Genomic DNA, 22,617 nt, shown 5'->3' with positions numbered 1-22,617 from the left:
CTAGAAAACTGGAAGTGGCGCTGTGGCTCAAGCGGTAGAGCACTCACCTTGAGCTGAAGAGCTGAGGGACAGCGCCCAAGCCCAGAGTTCAAGCCCATGACGGACACCCTCCCCCCAAAAAAGTAGTTTATTGGAGATAAAGAGTCTCACAGGGACTTTTCTGATCAGGCTGGCTTTGAACTGTGATCCTCCTAGCTCAGACCTCCTGAGTAGTTAGGATTACAGGTGTGAGCCACTGGCACCAGGACACTGCCAGGCTTGTAACTACTGCACTCTTCTTCTGCAAATATGTTTCTTTTTTGGGGGGGAGAGGGAAATTGCCAGTCCTGGGGCTTAAACTAAGGGCTTGGGCACTGTCCTCAGCTTTTTTGCTCAAGGCTAGTGTTCTACCACTTGAACTACACCTCCATTTCTGGCTTATTGGGACAGTTTTGGAGATAAAGAGTCTCATGGACTTTGTTGCATAGGCTGGCTTTGAACCACAATTCTCAGATCTCAGCCTCTGGGGTAACTAGTGAGTCACTGACCCCTGGTTGCTCTTCCTTTCTTACTGACCTCTCCAAACTAGGCTAAGCCTTCCCTCTTGTAAGTCCCTGTGTGGCTCTGCGCCAGCATTTGCTACTGGTGGTATCTGTATGTGTGAATCTGTCTGGCTCCCTTACCTTGGATTCAATCCTAGCTTGGGCAGAGCCAGGAATCAGGACACACAGGATTGAGCAAGAGAGGAGGGAGAGAGGCAGATGATAAAGCAAGCAAGGGCAGCCTGGGGGTTAGGCTGAGGCTTCCTGGCTTGGAGACTTTCTACCCAATTAGTTCACTCACCTATAAAGTGGGGATAATACGCATGCCTATGTCAGTTGGTGTGAAGATAAAACTGGCCCACACACGTGAAGTACTCAGCACAGCACTTAAAACATATTAGCTGTGTTCCCTACTCTAGTGGCCTAGAAGCCTAATAGGGAAGGTGAGTCACAGCCTCTGCCTTTCACAGCTGGACAGAGCTGGAAGGGCCAGGCCCCCCTGGGCCCCCCCCCCAACCTCACCTCTGCAGTCATCTTGGCGATGAGTCCAGCGGAAATGGCCCCGCTGAGCACATTCCGCCGCAGGCCCGGGTTCCTGGGGTCCTTGAGATTGCTGATACGGCTGCGAACTCTGTTCCGGTACTTCATGTCGGTGCTCTTGAGCTCCTGGTAGATATGTGACAGAGTCAAGGACCAAGCAACCATTTGTGAGGGTGGGGTGGGAAGAGACAGAGTCTGAGAGATGCCAGGGCCCTCTTCTCCTGTCTGTGGATCTTTTATTATTATTTTTTGCCAGCCCTTGGACTTGAACTCAGAGCCTGGGAGCTGTCCCTGAGCCTTAATGCTCACGGCTAGTGCTCTACCACTTCAGCCACACCTCCACTTCTGGCTTTTTTGTTTTAGTAGTTTATTGAAGAATCTCACAGGAACTTTTCTGCCCTGGTTTGGCTTTGAACCATCATCCTCAGATCTCAGCCTCCTGAGTAGCTAGGATTAGAGGCATGAGCCACTGGCACCTGGCCTGTCCATGGATCTTTATAATGGCCAGCCACACTCCTGCGGTCTCTGTCTACCTAGTTGGGGCATCAGTTGGGCATTTGGGGGTAAGCCAATGAGGAGACACAGGAAACTACCTGTACGGGGAGATGAGATTGTAGCGAGCACTGTGGTGAATGGATAATGGGGTGTCTGAGCCTTAGGGCTGGTGGGAAGTCACCCAGCCGAGCTGCACGAAGCACCAATGTGTGGGACTACCAAATGTTCCATGTTACCAAATGACAATGGATAACCATTCATTTGGAAAGGTCCCTGGAAGCTGTCAAGAGGAAAAGATGAAGAACCACATTCTTCACAGCCTGGAGAAATCACAGAGCTGGGGCCACCCCCGCATACTTGAGATCACAGACGTCCTTACGTCTTTCCTTCATAATACCCAACAGCAGCCCACGTAAGCACTGTGGGAATGGCCAGTCAGTTACTCCACCTCCCATGAGTAGATGAGGAAGCTGAGGCTTGGAAAGGGGGTGGGGGGCAAGCCTACATTCAAGGTCACGGAGAAAATTCCCAGCAAGACAGGGCTGGGAGCCAGGCCCCCACTTAACAGCCCCTCCCCCCTCGACTCACTCTGGCCACTGACCACAGTGCATTGCTGTCCAAACCCTCTATCCCAGACAGGGCCTCTCCCACCCCCTCTGCAGGGGCTCTGGAAAAACAGCCTCCTTTTCTTGGTCTCCTGAGCCAAGCAGAGGCAGGAAGACAAAGCCGTTGCTGGGAAAAACCATATGCAAGAAAGACACTGCAGGGCGGGTGATGTGCTAGCTGGAAACAGCTGACTGGCGAGAAGTGGTAGGAGGAAAGGAGGCCCCCCCTTTTCTTCCTATTGCTTTCATGTACAGACAGTACAATAAAAGTGTGAAAAGCAAAGAATATGCTACAATGCATCTGGGAGCCAAAATCTGGGTTGAAATACTTCCATTCAGGATTTCTAGAATGTGGATCTGCTGAGGACAGTCAAGCTGGTGCCAGTCCTGGGGCTTGAACTCAGGGTCTGGGCACTGTTCCTGAGCTCTTTTGCTCAAGGCTAGTACTCTACCATTTACCATTTGAGCAACAGACCACTTCCAGCTTTCTAGTGGTTCACTAGAGATAAGAGTTTCAAGGACTTGCTGGGCGCCGGTGGCTCACGCCTGTAATCCTAGCTACTCAGGAGGCTGAGATCTGAGGATCACAGTTCAAAGCCAGCCTGGGCAGGAAAGTCTGTGAGACTCTTATCTCCAATAAACCACTAGAAAACTGGAAGTGGCGCTGTGGCTCAAGCGGTAGAGTGCTCACCTTGAGCTGAAGAGCATAGGGACAGGGCCCAAGCCCAGAGTTCAAGCCCCATGACTGACCAAAAAAAAAAAAAAAAAAAAAAATTTCAAGGACTTTCCTGCCTGGCTGGCTTTGAACTGCAATCCTCAGCTCTCAGCCTCCCGAGTAGCTAGGATTACAGGCCTGAGCCACAGGTGCCACAGCTGGCAATAGTTTTATCAGCCTCTGATGCCTGCATTTCCCAAGACCTCAGGGAGGAGGAGGTAGAGAGACTCTTCAGAAGAACATATCGAGGTCTCACACCTAGTTCAAGGTAGCTTCAAGAGGTCAGACCTTTTTTGAGACACGGCACTCAAGCCCCATTTTTTTTTTTTTTTGTCCTCTCCCTTGGCTATAATCAAAGAGCTCAGGAGCCTGTGGTAGCTTACATTCCCTTTCCTTTTTTAGTGGTTTCTGGACATCCTGTAGAGTAAGCCAGGCCAGGGGAGGAATTTAGGTACCAAACCATCCTGAACTTCCAACCAGGCTGATTTGGAGGGGGAAGAAACCTGCTTGGAGGGATGATTGTTTGGGAGAAAATGAAGTCCTGAAACCTAAGGCCCAGCATTCCCAAATTAGCAGGAAACATATTTAATGTTGGGTGAATCAAAACTTGTTTTAAGCTGGGCACCAGTGGCTCATGCCTGTAATCCTAGCTACTTGGGAGGCTGAGATCTAAGGATCCAGGTTCAAAGCCAGCCTGGGCAGGAAAGTCCATAAGACTCTTATCTCCAATTAACCATCAGAAAACTGGAAGTGGCGCTGTGACTCAAGTGGTAGAGCGCTCGCCTTGAGCTCAAGAGCTGAGGGAGAATGCCCAGGCCCAGAGTTCAAGCCCCACAACTGACAAAACAAAACAAATCAAACAAAAAAAAAAAACTTGTTGTAAACGGGGTACAGGTGGCTCACTCCTGTAATCCTAACTACTGAGATCTGTGGCTCAAAGTTTGAAGCCAGGAAGGTGTGTGACTCTTATCGCCAATTAACTACTATAAAAAGTCCAAAGTAGATAGAGCTGTGGCTCCAATGATAGAGCACCAGCCTTGAGCCAAAAAGCTACGGGATAGAACCCAGAACCTCAGTTCAAGCCCTAGAACTGGCACAAAAGGAAAAACAAACAAACAAAACCTTGTTGGGATGGGTTCCTGGCTAATCACTTAATGACGATAGAGGGAAACTGGCGGAAAGTGTGTGGGGGGGGTTAGGGTTGGCCTCAGGAAGGAGATGGAAGCAGGCAAGATGTCTGCAGATGGTTTTCTAGACCTCCCCTGCAAACCCAGCAAGACTCCCAGGGTAGAGCCCAGCAGGGGCAGAAAGGATCACTCAGACTAACATTCTCTCTCTCTCTCTCTCTCTCTCTCTCTCCTTCCCTCCCTCCCTCTCGCTTTCTCTCCCCACTCCACCCACCCCTCCCTCCCTCTCTCCCCAGGGAGTTCTGCCCATTTCTTTGTCTCTAGTAACAGTCCATGAATCCATCTTTCAGTGGGGGAAAAGTGGACAGAGACATCTCCCCTCCCCAAAGTCCCAAATCTTTTGGATCAGGGGTTCCCATCAGCATGGTGGTCATCTTTCCTGGCTCTACCAGGCCCTCTCAGATAGAAGTGGGAGAGGAGGGATACAATTCAGTATTGGAATAAAAACCAGGGCTCAGCTCATGTCCGTGGCTCACTCCTGTAATCCTAGCTTACTCAGGAGGTGAGATCTGAGGATCACGGTTCAAACCCAGCCCAGGCAGAACCACACCAAAACCAGAAGTGCAATTGCGGTTCCAACTGGTAGAGCACTAGCCTTGAGCACAGACGCTCAGGGATAGCAGCCAAACCATGAGTTCAAGCCCCGTGACCAACCAAACAAAAAACAAAACAAAACAAAACCCCAAGGCTTTCAATCCAGTAGAGATACCCATCCAAGAGTTTCTGAGCCTCAGCTTTCCTCATCTGGACAAAGGGAACAACAGGCCCTGGCTCAGAGAGACTGTTAGGAGCATTAACAGAGGTGGGAAGGAAGCCTTGGCTGCCTAGCACAGCACCTGCCTGGTACAGATCTAGGAGTTGAACTGGGGAGCTGGGATCATCAGTCAAAGGAAGAGGGGACCTGCTGAGCGTGAAGCACTCGGTCCGCTTTGCCGGAGGTGACATCACTGGGCATGGATGGCACCCCTCTAGATTACTCGTAGTTAGTTGTATGGGCCCTGGCCGGTGACATAACAATCTCCCTGAGCCTTAGAGGCCTGGCCTGCAACCAGGTGGATCCAGAAGTCTCCCTGGTGGGGCTGCTGTCAGCACCCACTGAGGAGCTTCGGCCCCAGGCTTAACTCTAATGTCAGCTGGCCTCAAAAGCTCACAGGCAGAACCAGGACGGTCCCCAGAACCCTTCCTCCCAGGTGCCCACAGCCACGGCACGGCTCAAGGATATGATCTTCGATATCGGATGCCAACTTGTCACAGTTGGCTCCATAGTCCTTGTAATCATCTGAAAAAGATTGGGAAGTCACAGGCGTCAGCCGGGCATGACCTTGCCAGCGACGCCCGCTTGGACGGTACCACGGCCAGAGCCCCACAGCCGCCTCCCCTGCCCCCAACCTCTCACCTTCCGCCTTCAGGGCTGCGGCCAACATCTCCACACACTTATCCCGGACAGAGTCCCCTGTGAGATAGCAGGGGGCCAGGAGGCAGACGGAAGGGGCAAACGTGGGAGTCAAAGGGCTGCTGGGTGTCTTGGGGGTCTCTGCTTTCGATGTGCTGCTGTTGGATCTGCGGAGGACAGTCGTGATGGGCATATGGACAAGAAGCGAAAGTTTATCGAACACTGTCTGGATGTTTTGCCAGATGCCGTCCTTCAACTCGCATAACAAGACTGTCAGGCAAGAGCTATTTTAGGCACCTGACTCCCATCATTCATCTCATATAATCCTCACGGACCACTCCACGAGGCCGATTCTATTCTCATCTCCCTTTCAATTGTGCACCTTAGAGACAGTCAAGGTCACACATCTGGGAGCCAGGAGGAGCAGAACTCCAACCCAGGCAGCTGAGCTCTAGGTAGCCAGGCTAGCTAGTAGAGCCCACGGTGCTCTACTTGTTCTGTCTAGATCAGGTGGCTCTTCACATTCTCTCAGCAATGGATGATGCATTCATTCACTCACTCATTCATTCATGCATTGGTGTGATAAAGCAGCCAAGTAGGAATACCTGCCTCCTACCAGGTGCTTCTAGCTCACAGAGGCTGGCACTCTGCCAGTCCACCCACATCTGCACTTCCGGCTTTTATCGGTTAATCGGTGATAGAAGTCTCATTAGACTTTACGTCTCAGGCTGGTTACAAACTGTGATTCTCAGATCTCAGCCTCCTGAGTAGCTAGGCTTAGAGACACAAGCCACCAGTGCTGGGCTTCTGTGGGTTTGTTCTGTTTTCTTTTTGCTGGTTCAGGGGCTTGAACTCTGGGCTTGGGCACTGTCCCTGAGCTTTTTTGCTCAAGGCTAATGTTCTAACACGTCGAGCCACAGCTCTGCTACCAGAGTGTTGTTTTGTTTTTGGTGGTTAATTGGAAATAAGAGTCTCACAGACTTTCCTGCCCATGCTGGCTTTGAACCTCAGATCTCAGCCTCCTGAGTAAGCTAGGATTACAGGTGTGAGCCACCAGTGCTGGGCTTTGTTGCTCATTGCTCATGTTTAATGCAGGTTGAAATTTACTGTTCTGCGCTAACTTCATCTGGACTCTGCCCATTTCAGCCAGCAGTGAGCTTTTAGCAGGAGGAAAGGCTCAGGGAGGGTCGGGGACACACACAGTCGGTGCTGCTGCCACCAGTGGCTCTCCACCCCCATCCTGGCCCCTGTTGGTAGCACGGCAGGATCAGCTAAAGCTGGCTTTTCTGGTCCACTTGTCTCCTATACAATCTATTCTTCCCACAGCAGCCAGAAAGACCTTGGAAAAATCTACAGCTGTACTGACCCGTCATGGAGAACAGTGGTGATCAGCACAGAGTACAACTACTGCCTGTGGGCTGCCAGCCTGGGCCAGTCCTTTCTCACGTCATCTCATGCCTGGCTCCCTGGCGCCCCCTATAGACATGCTTCTTTAGCATCATCTTTGGATCCATCCACTGCTCCTCCCCCTTCCGCCCCCCAACTCTGCACTGGCAGGTCCCGCCTCCTCTCACTGCAGCCTTCCTGCCAGTCAGAGCTCAGCTCAAATGTCTCATCCTTAGGGAGGTCCTCCCTGTGCACCTCAGCCAAGGCTGCCCATCCCTACCCTGATCTCTTTCCTCCAAAGCAGTTATCCAAGGCTATAATTAACCTGTTTACATAAACACTGTCTGCCTTCACCTCCAGAGTACAGGTTCCAGAGCCTGGGGCCTCTGGGGCTCCTTCTCCACTATATTCCTGCACCTGCAACAGTAGCTAGATGCCACTCCCTGCTCTGTTGAAGGAACCAAGGAATGAAGGGAGATGTGGTAGATTGAGGGAGTTGCTCATAAGGAGATAACATGGACTTCCAGAGAGGACAGGGGGCAGGGGAAGCTAACTTAAGGGTGGGGGTAAGTCCTCTTTGGAAGTTCAATGGCCCATTCCCTGGGCTTGAAAGAGGGCTTGAGGTGAGCCAAGAATGGTGACACACACCTGCAATTCCAGATACTCAGAGGGTAGAGGTGGGAGGATTGAAATCTGAGGCCAGCTGGGGCAAAAGTGGGAGACCCTGTCTAGAAAAAAAGAAAAAAGAAAAAGAAAAAGCTAAAAGCAACAGTGGAGCACCAGTGGCTCATGCCTATAATCCTACTCTGAAGGCTGAGATCTGAGGATCATGGTTCAAAGTCAGCCCAGGCAGGAAAGCCTGTGAAACTCTTATTTCCAATTAACTAGCAAAAAGTCAGAAGTAGAAGTAGAACGGTGGGTCAATTTGTAGAGCAGAAGCTTTGAGTAACAAAGCTAAGGGATGGTGCACATGTGCACACGCATGCGCACTCACACACACACACAGAGTAAAAGCAAAAAGAATGCCAGTATAAAGCATTTGCCTAACAAGCACAAGATCTTCAGTTGAATCCCTAAGACCACCAAATAAGAGAGAGAGAAAGAGAGGGAGGGCTCCATCTCCCCTCTCCTGAGCCACTCACTGCCTGTGGCCCCAGCCCACATCACAAACACCAAGGGACCATGGAAAAAACCCAAGGATCTATAGCCTACAGTTTGGAAGGAGGTAAGTCAACCACAATGACAGCCAACGTGTTTGGAACGTGGACACTGAGGTGATGTATTTACTAAGAATCTGGGCTCCAGAACCCAATTTTGTAGGTTCAAGGCAAGAGACACTCACTTTGTAGCTACATAACTTGGAGAAGTTCCTTAACCTCCAGGTGACTTGCTTTTCTCACGTCAACAGCACCATTATAGGGCTGCTGACGTGACTCAATAACCTAGGAGAATCCCAGTAAAAAAAAAGTATTAGGCAATTTATACAATGACGTTACTGCATAAGGTATTTTCCTCTATTAGGCATCGACTGAGCACTTGTATGGGCTAAAGACAGTGTGAGGAGGTTCATTACCTCACTTGAACCTCACAGTGACCTTGAGAAGTGAGGGTCAGAATCATTCCCATTTCATAGACCAATAGGCTGAGTCTCAGAAGGCTGCACTGACTGCCTAAGGCATTCATCCAACTACCAAATGGCAGCTAGATGAAAAGTTCGCCTGCCTTTCCAATTCTGTTCAACACTTTTTTTTTTTTGGTCCATCATGGGGTATGAACTGGAGGCCTGGGTACTGCCCCTGAGCTCTTCTGCTCAAGGCTAGCACTCTACCACTTTGAGCCACAGCACCACTTCCTGTTTTCTGGTGATTAGTTGGAACTAAGAGTCTCACAGACTTTCCTGCCCAGGCTAGCTTTAAACTGTGATCCTCAGACCTCAGCCTCCTGAGTAGCTAGCATTACTGGCGTGAGCCACCAGTGCCCGGCTCAACACATCTCTAAAACAGAATTTTCTAGAATCTTACCTAAGCAAGATGAGGAGGCTGCTTGGAGCGTTCCCCTTGCCTCCCCATCTTCCTGGCAAAACACATCCAGTCTCCCCTCCTTTAGGCTTGGCCAAGAGCTGACTGGCTGCCACTTCAGGCAGCCACACTCATTGTATATTGCACAATGAGTGGGAACCGTGCCCAGTCGCAGAGGAATCATGGGCTGGGGCAGGGCCTGCATTGATCAACAGCTCCCTTCTGCACCCCCAGGTTGTCAGCACCCGTGCCAGTACCAGCTCCTAAAAAGCTCTGTCCCAGGCTTTACTTGCTGCTCCATGGCGCCACCTTGAGGAAATTTAAATTATTGCACTACCAAGGGTACCCTAACCGCTCTGCCAAAGCCTGTCAATTCTGATTTGCAACTACCTTTCCTGTCACCATAGGTTCCTGGTGTGTCAATTACAGTTCCCAGAGCACCCTGCTGACACCACGCCTTTGTTCCCCAGTCACCCTCCCCAAGACTGTCTACCAGGCAAACTTCTGGTTTTCTTTCCATTCAGAACACAAAGTTTCCCTTGAGCGCACAAGTCATTTAAAGGGATTCTTCTGGTTTTCCCACTGTGAATGATATCCACTCCCCTCTGAAAGCAAGCATTTGAGTGGGTGCCTATGCATAAAGTTTGGCCCATGAGATTACAGGCTGCTTCAACCTTTGTCTGGGCTTTGGAGGCTATAAAGCTGTGGCTGCCAGTGTATTTGATTCCGTTTTGTCTTAGGAAATTCAAATATGTTGCCAATAGTTAAAATTGGGAATTTCACACCTGTAATTACAGCTACTCAAGAGGTAAAAATGAGGAGGCTCGAGGTTTGAAGCCAGCCTGGAAAAAAGGGAGATTGGTGATTTGTATTATAATCCCAACTACTTGGGAGGCTAAAGAGCATTGGTTGAGTGCAGAAGTTCAAGGTCAGTATTGGCAACATGGAAAGACCAACTCAAACACATACATACATACATACATACATACATACATACATACATACATACATACATACATACATACCCTGGAAGATATAGGCCCCAAGCCTGCATTTCCCCAAGTTGACAATCAGCTGGGGCTGAGCAGTGGCTGTCTCTTTCCACAAAGCACATCTTCTAGTTTACCATGGTCTCTACTAATCATCTAGTGTGCATATGCCCTTGACCCTTGGAGGATGTTGAGCTCTCAAGGACATATGCAACAGACTTGCTGAATGAATAAAGAAGAGAGGCAACAAGCGCAGGAAACAGTTCTGAGAGATTATACTGCTCTTACAAGACCAGCTCATGTCCCTTTTGGCTGTCCATCTCTAGTACTAAAGCATTATTAGGAAACGGCACAACCATTACAGGAAAGTATCTCTGCTGGGTTGATCTTCAGGGACAGAACCCATAAAGCCAGGTGGCTTCAAGTAGTCAGGAGAGGGAGGGAGGGAGCAAGAGAGGGGGAGGGGGAGGGGGAGAAGGAGAGGGGGAGGGGGAGAGAGGCAGAGGGGAGAGGAGAGGCGGAGAGGGAGAGAGGGGGAGGGAGAGTCTGTGTGTTCAAGGAGTCTGGAAAGGGTGTGTGTGTGTGTGTCTGTGTATACGTGTGGCACACACCAATCCTGGGACTTGAACCCAAGGCTTAGGTGTTGTCTCTGAGCTTCTTTTGTTCAAGGCTAACACTCTTCCACTTGAGCCACTTTCAGCTTTTAAAATTTTTTTGTTTGTTTGTTTGTTTTTGGGTCCAGTCGTGAGGCCTGAACTCTGGGCCTGGGCGCTGTCCCTCAGCTCTTCAGCTCAAGGCTAGCGCTCTACCACTTGAGCCACAGTGCCACTTCCGCGAACCCAAGTTTTCAGGCATGCAAGGCAAGCGCTCTACCACTGAGCCACCTTCCCAGCCCCAGCTTTTTAAATTAAAAAAAAAAAATTTAGTCTATTGGAGATAAGAGTCTCACAAACTTTCCTGCCCAGGCTGGTTTTGAACCATGATCCTGAGATCTCAGCCTTCTCATTAGTTAGGATTACAGGGGTGAGCTACCAGCATCTGGCTTTGGAGATACAGTCTTTATGGCAATGGTAAGTGCTTATGGCAACCCACAACCGGATCAGTGCTTCATGGTGGGCAGGACAATGTCATTTCATAGGGATTTCTGTCACATTCCAGGACAGCATCTCTCTCTGCCTACCACACACCAGTAGTGACTCCCAGCCTGTGCCTCTCAGCCCTGCTCAACTCATAGTGACAACCAAAAATGTCTCCACTATTTCTCAATGAGCCCCAAAGAGAACTCATGGGCTAGAAAGAGCCCAGGCAAGGCTCCAGCCCGGCCTTACCCTCTGCAGACACTGCTGGCTGACTGTGCGTCTCTCCTTCCTAGGCAGGAAGCCCTCTCCAAGGAACACGCCGGCCGGCCTCACTCCCAGCCCGTACTCCCTGCCATGGTGCAGCTATATCAAGGTCCCCGACCACTCTCCTAAGGCCTTGAACCATCTAATGCCACACCTTCCTGCTCAGTTCAAGGCAATCTTCCTGGTACTTCAGGCTTAAGTTAACTGCATTTCTTACACATTCTCTCCTAAAAGCCGGGACCTTTGTGTCCCAGTAGGTCACCCCAGAAATTCAATATGGCCCTTTGACCCCTGCCTTTTGCCCTCATCCATCTTTAAGCTTTTTTCTGACCTAACTCCTGACTGCCCCCTGGAACTTAATTCACACTCACTCCTCCATCCACACTCTCTCCTCACAGTCTGCAAGTTTCAGTTTTTCCAACTGAATGACTTACCACATATTTCACATCTACATGTCCAAACTTGAACTCTTTTTTTTTTTTTGCGGGGGGGGGGGGGAGGTGGGGTGGAGGTGGGGCCTGGGCGCTGTCCCTCAGCTCTTCAGCTCAAGGCCAGCGCTCTACCACTTGAGCCACAGCACCATTTCTGGTTTTGTTTTTTGTTTTTTGCTTATGTGGTGCTGAGGAATGGAACCCAGGGCCTCATGCATGCATGCATGCGCTCTACCACTGAGCCACCTTCCCAGCCCCTCTTTATTGTCTTGTCAGAACTGGGGTTTGAAATCAGGGCCTCACAGTTGTTTAGCTGGCACTCTACCACTTGAACCACATCTCCAAACTAGCTTTTTTATTTTGCCAATCCTAGGGCTTAAACTTGAGGTTTGGGAGCTGTCCCCCTAAGCTTTTGTGCTCAAGGCTAGTGCTCTACCACTTGAGTCACAGCATCACTTCCAGTTTTCTGGTGGTTAATTCGAGATCAGTGTCATGGATTTTCCTGCCTGGGCTGATTTTGAACCACGATCCTTAGATCTCTTTTTTTTTTTTTTTTTTTTGGTTGGTCATGGGGCTTGAACTCTGGGCCTGGGCGCTGTCCCTCAGCTCTTCAGCTCAAGGCGAGCGCTCTACCACCTGAGCTACAGCGCCACTTCCTGTTTCCTGGTGGTTTATTGGAGATAGGAGTCTCACGGTCTCTCCTGCCCAGGCTGGCTTTGAACCTCGATCCTCAGATCTCAGCCTCCTGAGTAGCTAGGATTACAGGTGTGAAACACCAGTGTCTGTTTCTATTGTACTTTTGGATCCTAGCACCAAAAACAGATCCCAATACCTAGTAGGTTCTCAATAAATATCTGCTATATGTGTGACTTGTTGAGTTATGAGAGCTTTGGGTGGACATCCTAGCCAGTTTGACCCAAGCCAAAGAAGCCTCTCCAAGTACAGGATTTCTAGACTGCTGCCCTTATTGAGTTCAACTTGACCTTGAGACTATTACCCAGCCACCCGCCCCCAGGGGGGAAGCCACACCTGTGGGTCCTAGCATTTGGAGGCAACACCTGCACAGCTTTCCTCCTTTCCCCTGCTCTCTCCCCACCTTCCTCCATTAAGCAGACACATGCCTACTCATAGGGCCTCCCTGATGGGAAGTCCTGGCTTCCTTTACCTTTCCACAGACGGCCTCTTGGGAGAAGAGGTGGCTGAAGACTTGGATTCCACAGAGTCTCTCCTGAAAGAGGAGAAGCTGGAGATGAGGATGTCTTGTAAACCAGCCGCAGGACTGACACCACCACCCCTACCCCCCACCCGCAACCAAGCGCCCTGGGTCAAGGCCTGCCCTCTAGGTGAGGAATGAGGCAAGAGGCCCTTGCTGAGCTGCCTGGGAGACTGAAGTCCAGGTGGGATGGATGGCCCTCCTCGCTCACTCCACATGCAAGGAAGCAACACCAGAGGAGGCTCAGAGCTGCAGACACATTACATGTGGAAGTACGTAATGACTAATCTATTACAAATCATTCTCAGCAGGCCCCTCTGCTCCTGACTGTCAGGTGGGCCTTGGAGAGTGGATTTCAGGGATTGTCTATACCCAGCTGGAGCTGGAGAAGCTGACAGATGGGCTCCAGCCTCCCCTCGGAGGCCCCTCAAGAGAAGGAAAGGAGACACATGGGCTTTGGAGTTTATATGGTGAGTGTAAAAGCAGGGACAAATTTAGATGTCAGCCAGGCATCAGTGGCTCACACCTGTAATCCTAGCTACTCAGGAGGCTGAGATCTGAGGATCACAGTTCAAAGCCAGCCTGGGCAGGAAAGCCCATGAGACTCTTATCTCCAATTAACCACCAGAAAACCAGAAGTGGTGCTGTGGCTCAAGTGGTAGAACGCTCGCCTTGATCTGAAGAGCTGAGGGACAGCGCCCAAGTCCAAAATTCAAGCCCCACAACCAACAACAACAACAAAAAATAGAGTCTCATGGACTTTCTTGTCTGGGCTGGCTTTGAATCATGATCCTCAGATCTCAGCCTCCTGAGTAGCTAGGATTACAGGCTTGAGCCACCCGTGCCCGCTTAGCTTTTTAATTTTTGAGGCAGGGCCTTACTATGTGCCCAAGACAGCCTCTGATTCCTGGTCTCAAATGATTCCCCCTGCCTCAGTCTCCAGAAGGCTTACTTATACATCCATGAAGGCTTCAATCTAATCCTACCCAAGTCACTCAATGTTGAGAATACCCTGGCTAGGACTGGCAATGGGGAATGGGCTGGGTGTGGCATTGAATCGAAAGTGTTCCGCTGCTCTCTGCACAGGGGCAGAGGCCTGGCAGTGATGTGAGCCCCATTCCATCACACAGTAGCCATGGGAACGGGGAATGTTGCCCTGCCCTTCAGCTTCCTCAAGGTTAGTGGGAATGCCGCATAAAAACTTCACCAAACACTCTTCCTTCTCAATGGACAAGTAAGTTCCTGCTCCTCCATCCCTGCAGATCTGACCAAGATGGAGCTGGGCAGTTACCAGGCAACATGGCTTCTCGTGTGGACTGCGTTCATCAGTGAGGACTGTGCTACGGGGCTGTCAAAACTTGTGGGACTAGAGCTTCTAAAACAGGGGTTCCCTTCCCTTTGTGGTCATGTCCCTGGCCTTGATGGACCAATGAACAGCCGTCAAGGACTCTGTGGTCCACTGTGGGTCTCCCAAGGATGAACAGTGCCTGGGGTGGGGACACCCTGTTGGCACACATGCTAGTGACACGTGTGGCTTTTTTGGGTCAGTCCTGGGGTTTGGACTCAGGATTTGGGCACTGTCCCTAAGCCTCTTTGTGTTCAAGGCTATTGGCTCTACCACTTGAGCCATGGCACCACTTCCAGCCTTTTGGTGGTTAATTGAGAATAAGCATCTCATGGGCATTATTATTAATATTTTTTTGCAGGTTAGCTTTAAACTTCAATCCTCAGAGATTAAACTCCTGGGTGTGAGTCTCTGGTGCCCACTATATGTGGCTTCTTTATCCTGGACTGTTTAGGGCACTGTTACAAGGGGAAAGCTCTGCCCATGCGTCTTGTCAGTCTGTCTGGTGGAGCCAAGGACGCTCAGAAGGAACTCTTTTTTTTTTTTTTTTTTTTTGGGTCCGGTCGTGGGGCCTGAACTCTGGGCCTGGGCGCTGTCCCTCAGCTCTTCAGCTCAAGGCTAGCGCTCTACCACTTGAGTCACAGTGCCACTTCCAGCTTTTTTCTGTTTGCTTATGTGGTGCTGAGGAATCGAACCCAGGGCCTCAGGCATGCAAGACAAGCGCTCTACCACTGAGCCACCTTCCCAGCCCCGCTCAGAAGGAACTCTGCAAAGACAGTGCCACCCACCTACTGGTTATGAGGCTCCAAGGAACAGAGCTACTGGTGGAAGAGGTGGTTTGGGCATCTCCCCTCTTCTCTACCCAGGAAACATACCTGCCTTGGGGCTCTTCCCTTTGTTTCTTCTTTGGTGGAGAAAGGCCTGTTTCTGGCTTCCAATCGGAGCATTCAAACCCCTTCTCTTTCTTCTTTGCTTTTTCTCTTTCTTCTCCTTTTTCTCCCTTGGGAGCTCCAGGAGAGTCTGAGAATAAAAGGCACCATCATCCCTCCCCCTGTCCTTCGCAGCAGACGCTTGTATGACTTTGGGGAGGGGGCACAAAGGGCAGGGCCTGGGACGGACGGACGGACAGACACACACACACACACAAAGAGCATACTCACATGCACAGACACATTCCCACATAGGGAGATAAGCACACCAGAAGTTATGAGAATGCATTTATACACACTTATACACACATGTATACTTCATAGACTTAACATAAACGCATGCGCACACACCGGTGCACGGAAGCTCACAGGGATCCAAAATTCCCACTTGTGTCCACAACACTGGAGCTTCCTACTAACGTGTGACCCCAAGGCCATGTGCCTTCAACTATGCCATCCTGCAAACGCACAGTGCCCCTGCTAGGAACCAGGCCCTGCCTCCCCCCCCCCCACGTGCTAGGAGAAAAGCCTGGCTCCCATCAGCCTTTCTCTCCCTCACCCAGAAGCCGCTTCCAGTTTTTGATGAGGACTCTGGCCAAGGACACCACCTCCTTATCTGAGCAGTGCTTGCGAACCCCATTCACGGCCACTCCGATTCTGGTGGTCTGCGGACAGAGGAAAGGGCAGGTTTAGGAACAGCCACATAGGACCTGTCCCAGCTCAACCATGACCTTCCCCCAACCTAGACCCCTCCGGAGCCCCTCAGCTGACCCTCCGCCACGGGGATGACTCCTGTCTATAACCAGGCCCTGATCTGCCACCTGCGTGAAGCTGGGCGCCCCAGGCTCAGATGGATGCAGGTCAGCAACTGTGGTTTTGGCAGGAGGCTGGGGTTGGGGAACAAGAGGGTGATTAGGACCAGTTAGGAACACTTCCATTCCCAGTTCCTAGTGCTTTTCAGCTCAAGTCTCAATATAGATGCCCCCCCCCCCCGGTCCCCCTGCTTTCTTTAGGATATCACTGATGTACAACCAACTGCACATCTTGGAGGATACAATTTGTGACTCAGGAGCTTCTATAAAGTTTGGGGCTGCAGGGAGGATTCTCATGCTAGGTCCTTGGTCTCTGGGATCGCGCAGGCCTGGGCCTTTGGGAATTGGGTGGCTGTAGATGGAGATGCCTCCATGGCTCCTGTAGCACTCCTGGGTCTGCACCTCAAGATCCCTCTCCGGAATCCCCCCTACACCCCATGCTTGTGAGTCCCCCCACCTCCTTCCCTCCCACAGTCGCTTCCTTCAGGGGCCCCACACCTGCAACAGCTGGATGGACATCTGACAGCTGTTCAGCTTCTTCAGAAGGTCCAGGGCAGCTTCCTGTGGGAGGCCACAAGTGAGCATTGGGGCCAGGTTGTGGCCAGGGCCCTCTGACTATTGTCTGAACTTGGGAGGGGGTGGGCAATAGAGACAGACACATGGGCAAAGGAAAACATGGGCAGGAAGAACGGAGAAGTGAAAGGTTCTGTTCCAGACATGCTGGCTTAGTTCAGCTCTCACCACCCAGCTGAGCCTGGCGGCAGCCCCGGCTCCCCACCCTCACCTCCAACCTTTGCTCTGCTGTGCCTTCTATGCGGGCATGGCCCTGCCTGTCCCCCACTAGCTGCCTTTTTCTTTCTTTCTTCTTTTTAGATCCAAGACTGGGACTCAAACGTGGTACCTGATGAGTGAAGCTGACTCATTGGCCAGCACTCTGCCAACTGAGCCACACCTCCAACCCCAACATCTGCCTCTAAACTGAGTTGCTTTCTGGCTTACTGCTGTTGCTTGTGGATCTGTATACTTCTTACACACACTCCCACACACTCCCTCCCTCTCCGACTGTGAGCTTGCAAAGGTGATGACTGAGGTCTTGATTTTGGGTTTAAGATGGGGGACTTCATATGTTGCCCTAGCCTCCAACTCCTAGGCTCAAATGATTCTCCTGCCTTTGCCTCCCTAACAGCCAGAACTATAGGTATACACAACAGCACACAGCTCCTGTGGGCTTATGTAACAGCTTTATTGAGGTATGACATACAAAAAACAACAACAACTGAATACACTGCAGTGTACAGGTTAGTGAGTGTTGAAGGCTGGGAATGTGGCTTAGTGGTAGAGCGCTTGCCTAGCACGCATAAAGTCCTGAGTTCGATTCCCCAGTACCACATACACAGAAAAAGCTGAAAATGGTGCTATGACTCAAGTGGTACTAGCCTTGAGCAAAAAAGCAGCTCAGGGACAGTGCCCAGGCCCTGAGTTCAAGCCCCAGAACTGGCAAAAATAATTAATATTTTGATATATCGGTTAATCCATAAAACCATCACCATAATCAAAATAAGATTACAGTCACCATCCCTAGAAGTTTCCATCTCTCTGGACACTCCCAACCCCAGGCAACCACTACTCCTCTGTCACTATAGGTGATCTGGTATTTAAGAATTCATTTTACAGCTGACACTAAGCAAAAGGAAGAAATGTACATATCATCCAATCTGGAAGAAATAGTTGTATTGTCAACGTTCACAGAGTTCATAAGCTTTATAGACCATGATACTAACAATTCACCTTGTGAAGGTTTAAAATGTGTTTGTAACTTTAACTATCACTATCCCACAATACTGTGAAATTTATGCAATCACTTAATCTCAATAAAGAAATTAAAAAAAAAAGAATACGAAGGCACCGGTGGCTCACACCTGTAATCCTAGCTACTCAGGAGGCTGAGATCTAAGGATCTCGGTTCAAAGCAGCCTGAACAGGAAAGTCCGTGAGACTCTTATCTCCAATAAAATCACTAGAAAACTCGAAGTGGCAGTAGAGCACTCACCTTGAGCTGAAGAGCTGAGGGACAGCACCCAGGCCCAGAGTTCAAGCCTCACAATAAAATAATAATAATAATAATAATAATGATAATAATAATAATTTGTTTTGCTTTGTTGAGATAGGCTTTAAACTCATAATCCCCCTGCCTGAGCTGAGTACTGAGGACCCAATCCTCACCTTGAATTTTGTATGTACAAATACTCTTGATTTCTCTTAGGTAAAGATAAATGAAATGTTTGCATCTCTGAGGCCATAGGGCCTTGCACGGGGCCTGGTGATCCCTGAGTGAATTCATGAATGAATGAGGCAAGGAAGCAGAAGGCGGGCAGGTTTGCAAATCTAGTTGTGAGGCCTTGGAACACACCTGGGTCTTGTCTCTGCCAGCCTCTGTCTCCTGTCCTGGGATTGGTTTCCTGGGGAGCCTCAGCTGATTAGGTCCTGTCTATTATGTGCCTGGCTCCAAAACCCACCCAGTTAGGACCTGGAATATCTGTATGCTGTCCTCTGCTAGTCCTTAGCCACCACGCTACCTCCTCCCTCCAAAGCCTATGGCAGTGTTTTCAGAGGTGCGGTCTGCATACATGTATTCCTTTGATATTGTGGTTATGCAACAACTGTAGCATTAACTAAAGGTTCACTATGGCTGGGTGCCAGTGGTTCATGCCTGTAATTCTAGCTACTCAAGAGGATCACGATTCAAAGCCAGCACAGGTAGAAAATCCACGTGACTCTGATTTCCAATTAACCACCAAAAAGATAATAGTGGAAGTGTGGTTCAAGTAATGAGAGTGTCAGCCTTGAGTGAAAAAAGCTGGTGCTGGAAGCTCATTCCTATCATTCTAGCGACTCAGGAGGCTGAGATCTGAGGATCTCAGTCCCAAGTTAGCCTGGGCAGGAAAGTCTGTGACACTCTTATCTCCAGTTAACAACCAGAAAACCAGAAGTGGAGCTGTGGCTCCAAGTGGTAGAGCACTACTTTGAGTGAAAGAACTCAGGGACAGAACCCAGGCCCTGAATTCAAGCCCACAATCAAAGAAAAAAAAAAAAAAAAAGCTAAGGGATAGTGCCCTGGGATTGAGTTCAAGCTTCACAGATACCCAGCAAGTGTTTGCCAGTTTTTCTGGTGTAAATTCTCTTCCCATAGCCAGCTACAAGCTACCAACACGCTGTCACCAAACTGAAGGAGCCATTTCTCATTGCATACTTATCATAATGGCTTTGACAGACAGCTTACAAAATTCCAGAAACTCCAACCATCAGTCTTTGTTTTTGTTTTTGCGGGGGGGGGGGGGGTCCAGTTGTGGGGCCTGCACTCTGGGCTTGGACGCTGTCCCTCAGCTCTTCAGCTCAAGGCGAGCCCTCTACCACTTGAGCCATAGCACCACTTCCGGCTTTTTTCTTATATGGTGCTGAGGAATCGAACCCAGGGCCTCTTGCATGCAAGGCAAGCGCTCTACCACTGAGCCACCTTCCCAGCCCTCAACCATCTGTCTTAATCCAGTCCCAGGTCACTATTGAAGTGTGTGGTCTCTATAACCAGATGATATGTACTTCAGAATAACAACCATGAGCTTGGTTTGTGGCTGGGTTCAAAAGCTGTGTGTCAGGATTTCTAGCTGTGTGTCTCTGGGGGAACCTCTGGTCCATGTGTGGAGCTGTGCCTAAGTGGACTGAGGCCCAACGGTGTCTATCTGTCTTCATGGGGTGATATATGAATGTATCAGTATGACTGTTGTGAATATCTTAGTGTGGCTGTTACGTATGCATGGGTATGGGTGTCGGTGCCTTTCCGTAACTCTGATGATCAGTGGTGTTACACAGATTATGTCTATTGTGCCTGTAGCTGTGTCTCACGTGCAGTTAGAAGTTGCTTGTGTGGCAGCCGTGTGCGGTTACCTGTGTGTAGCTATGTCTGCTGATTATGTGGACGCATAGATGTGACTGAATGCTTGGTTGACTGTTGCAAGCTGTTTATCTGGTTTACACCGTCAGCTTCTGACTTAGTCTAAGGCACTGGTACTTCAGAATTACCAATAAGCACTCTGTCTGGGCTGCAACGTGGAGATCTGACTCGTTACAGGAAGTGTGTACTCCTCAGCCAAACCACTACTGGGCGCACCCACTTTCACTCCCCCAGCAGGCCCCACCTTTCTGGGCCAGAAGCCCAGAGTTCCGTGCCCACCTAAAGCCTGCCAGAGTCCAAGCGCAGACGTGGCTGTTCCCTGGCCCTGCGCTGCTGGGCCCTTCGGCCAGGCTTGCAGCTTTCCAGCAGATGGCCGTGGGCACTTCAATCCGTCCTATCCCCAAGAGCCCCGGCCACTTCTTCCCATTTCACAGAAGAGGGAAGGAAATCCAAAGACCGGAAGCAGTGAGCAGAGGCCAGGGCTGCTCTCTTCCTCCTACCCCAACCCCCATGGTCTTTCCCAGGTCTGCTGGGCTTTCCATTTCCAATCCCTTTCATTTGGAGGCCCAGAATTTCACTTTTGGTCCAACCCAGGAGTCAGCAAGGGGCTGGGACAACCTATCTACCTGAAATAGAATTAAACTCAGGACACCTGACTGGGCTTTGCCCCCACCAAGCCGAGAAAGGCCTCCTTTCCCTCTCCTGACTTCAGGGTCCACTTCACTGCAAGACTTTGGAAAAGCCTGGAACACAGTGGTGGAAGCTGAGAACCCAAGGAAGAAGCCCTAGCACTCTGCAGGCTTCCCTGCTACCTTCCCGGGTTTCATCACTAGGCTTTACCAGGCACCTGCCCAGGTCCTGCTAAGAGCGTTGCAGACCTGACAGGCCCACCGCCCTCATCCCTCACCCCTTCCCACTGCCAGCATAGACACCCCCACCTCACCCCCCACCTCCAGGCAGGGAATCTCACTCCTCCAGATAGATAAACAGCTCTCACATTTGAACGGAGGCCATCTCATTACTGTCTGGATTCAACACTGCTAGTAAACTATCCAGCGCCCCCACCTCTGGTCTTGCTCATTCTCTTAGCGTTTCAAACTTTGCCAAGTTCTTAGGGCTGCAGAATGCACCAGAAATGCAGGTCCTGAAGCAGCATCTACCTATGGATCTGGTCTGGCTCAGGGCAGAATGTGAGGGACACGTTCCCCACCAGGGTCCTCTTCTTTCTCAGGGAGAGCTCATGCCTTCCAGGACCCATGGCCCAGCTTTACTCTGGCCAGGACACCAGCCTGAGGCAAAGATCACAGGAAGATCAAACATTAACTTTCCGTCGGGTGGGCCTGCCAGCCCAGGGACCCCCAGGCAGGGCGCCCGGCCCCTGTCGGCCCCCGTGGGCCCCCATCTCCCCAGGGCGCACCTCCCCCGCAGCCCTGACCTCTCCGACCACTTTCCCTGTCCCGCACCTGTTCCCCTCCGCCCCGCCCGGCCCCACCCCGCCGCCCAGGAGAAAGTTGCAAAACAACCGCTCCTGGCACCCGAGCCGCGGAGTCCCGCGCCCCTTCGCCGGCTCCTGCAGGGCCCAGCACCCCTCCCCAGCCCCAAATCCTCTGCTCCTCGGGACACCCAGAATTTGCCTGTTAGTTCCCTGCATCCTCGGGCTAGGCGCACGCGGGGAGAGTCCCGGGGCTCTCAAAGTCCTTCCCCGAGTTCAAGTCTCTCCCCCGCAGCCCCCCCCCCACCCGCCCCGTCCAGGCGGCCCAGGAGCAAAGCTCGAACCCCCCTCCCGGAAGGCAGGGGTCACACTCGGCGCCTCCGGGGCCTGCGCGAGCCTGCGCGCCCGGGGCCACGCACACGCCCCCTCCAGGTGCCCAGCAAGCGTCCCCCGGGGGCCGCCGCCCTGGGGGGAGCCCCCTGCGCTGGGCCTCCCGGGACAGGGACGGGGGGGGGCTGCGGCCCGGACCCCGCAGCCTCACCGTGTTCTTCCTCGCCACCATCTTCTCCAGCTTTTTGGCGATCTTCAGTAGCTCGTCTTCCTGGCCCATGTCGGCCCGCGACGCCCGGCAGGGCGAGGGGCGCAGGGCGACAACCGGGCCCCGGGGCAGCAGGCGCGCAACCCGCACGAGCCCCAAGCCCAGGACGCGCACACGCGCGCGCGCGCCCGGCGGGGGCGGGGCGCCCCTCCCCTCCCCTCCCCCTCCCGTCCTGCAGCCCCGAGGGGGAGGGGCGGCGCGCACTAAATATAGACCTCAAGGACTCGCCGGGCAAAGTTTGCCCGCGCCGGCCAGACGCGTCTCCGGGGGAGGACCGGGCTGCGAGAGCGGCCGCCCCACCCCGGCCCTCCCAGGACGGCGGGGGGCTGAACGGGCACTCGGGCTCCTAGGCCCGCGCGCAGGTGAAGGATCTGAGCCACCGTGGAGGGCGCCCCAGGTGTCCCCCCCCACCCCCGGTGCTGCGGAAAGTTCTGGGCTCCGAAGTTTCGGGTCGCTGCGCTCCCAGCGGGAGGATCCAGCGCGGTGTCTGCGCCCAGGCCCGGGCAGCTCGGTGCGCTCGTCCCGCCGGTGCCCACGCGTGCCCAGGCGTGCGCGCGGGCACCTCGCTGTGTCCGCCTGGATAGCAGGAGGGGCTCCGGGGCTCCGTTTGCTCCGCTTCCTGGCAAAGAGTTTTGCCCTTGGAGGAAGCTTTTAAGTGCTGGAGAGCGCGCACAGCGGAGAGCTGCTCACCGGGACGCACCTGGGCATCTGCGTTC

At 51.8% G+C, this 22,617-nt stretch overlaps 1 protein-coding gene across 1 annotated transcript in view; it reads right to left on the bottom strand.

The window, feature by feature from the left end:
• The window catches only part of Tcea3 (transcription elongation factor A3), a 33,203-nt gene extending 11,187 nt beyond the window's left edge, over window positions 1–22,016 (bottom strand). Inside the window, exons 1-8 of the mRNA XM_070037658.1 lie at window positions 21,845–22,016; window positions 16,421–16,483; window positions 15,670–15,775; window positions 15,057–15,201; window positions 12,789–12,851; window positions 5,460–5,623; window positions 5,287–5,342; window positions 1,044–1,199 (exon numbers count right to left, since the gene is read on the bottom strand). Coding sequence (XP_069893759.1) covers window positions 1,044–1,199; window positions 5,287–5,342; window positions 5,460–5,623; window positions 12,789–12,851; window positions 15,057–15,201; window positions 15,670–15,775; window positions 16,421–16,483; window positions 21,845–21,913 — 822 coding nt within the window. The 5' untranslated portion in view covers window positions 21,914–22,016. The remainder of the gene's footprint in view (window positions 1–1,043; window positions 1,200–5,286; window positions 5,343–5,459; window positions 5,624–12,788; window positions 12,852–15,056; window positions 15,202–15,669; window positions 15,776–16,420; window positions 16,484–21,844) is intronic.
• Window positions 22,017–22,617: the final 601 nt, after the last annotated feature.

This window comes from Dipodomys merriami, unplaced genomic scaffold, assembly GCF_024711535.1.
Source record: "Dipodomys merriami isolate MVZ:Mamm:240054 unplaced genomic scaffold, mDipMer1.0.p SCAF_28, whole genome shotgun sequence".
Taxonomy (NCBI): Eukaryota; Metazoa; Chordata; class Mammalia; order Rodentia; family Heteromyidae; genus Dipodomys; species Dipodomys merriami.
Note: the sequence above shows the minus strand (reverse complement) of the source record. Positions and strands in the feature narration are given on the sequence as shown.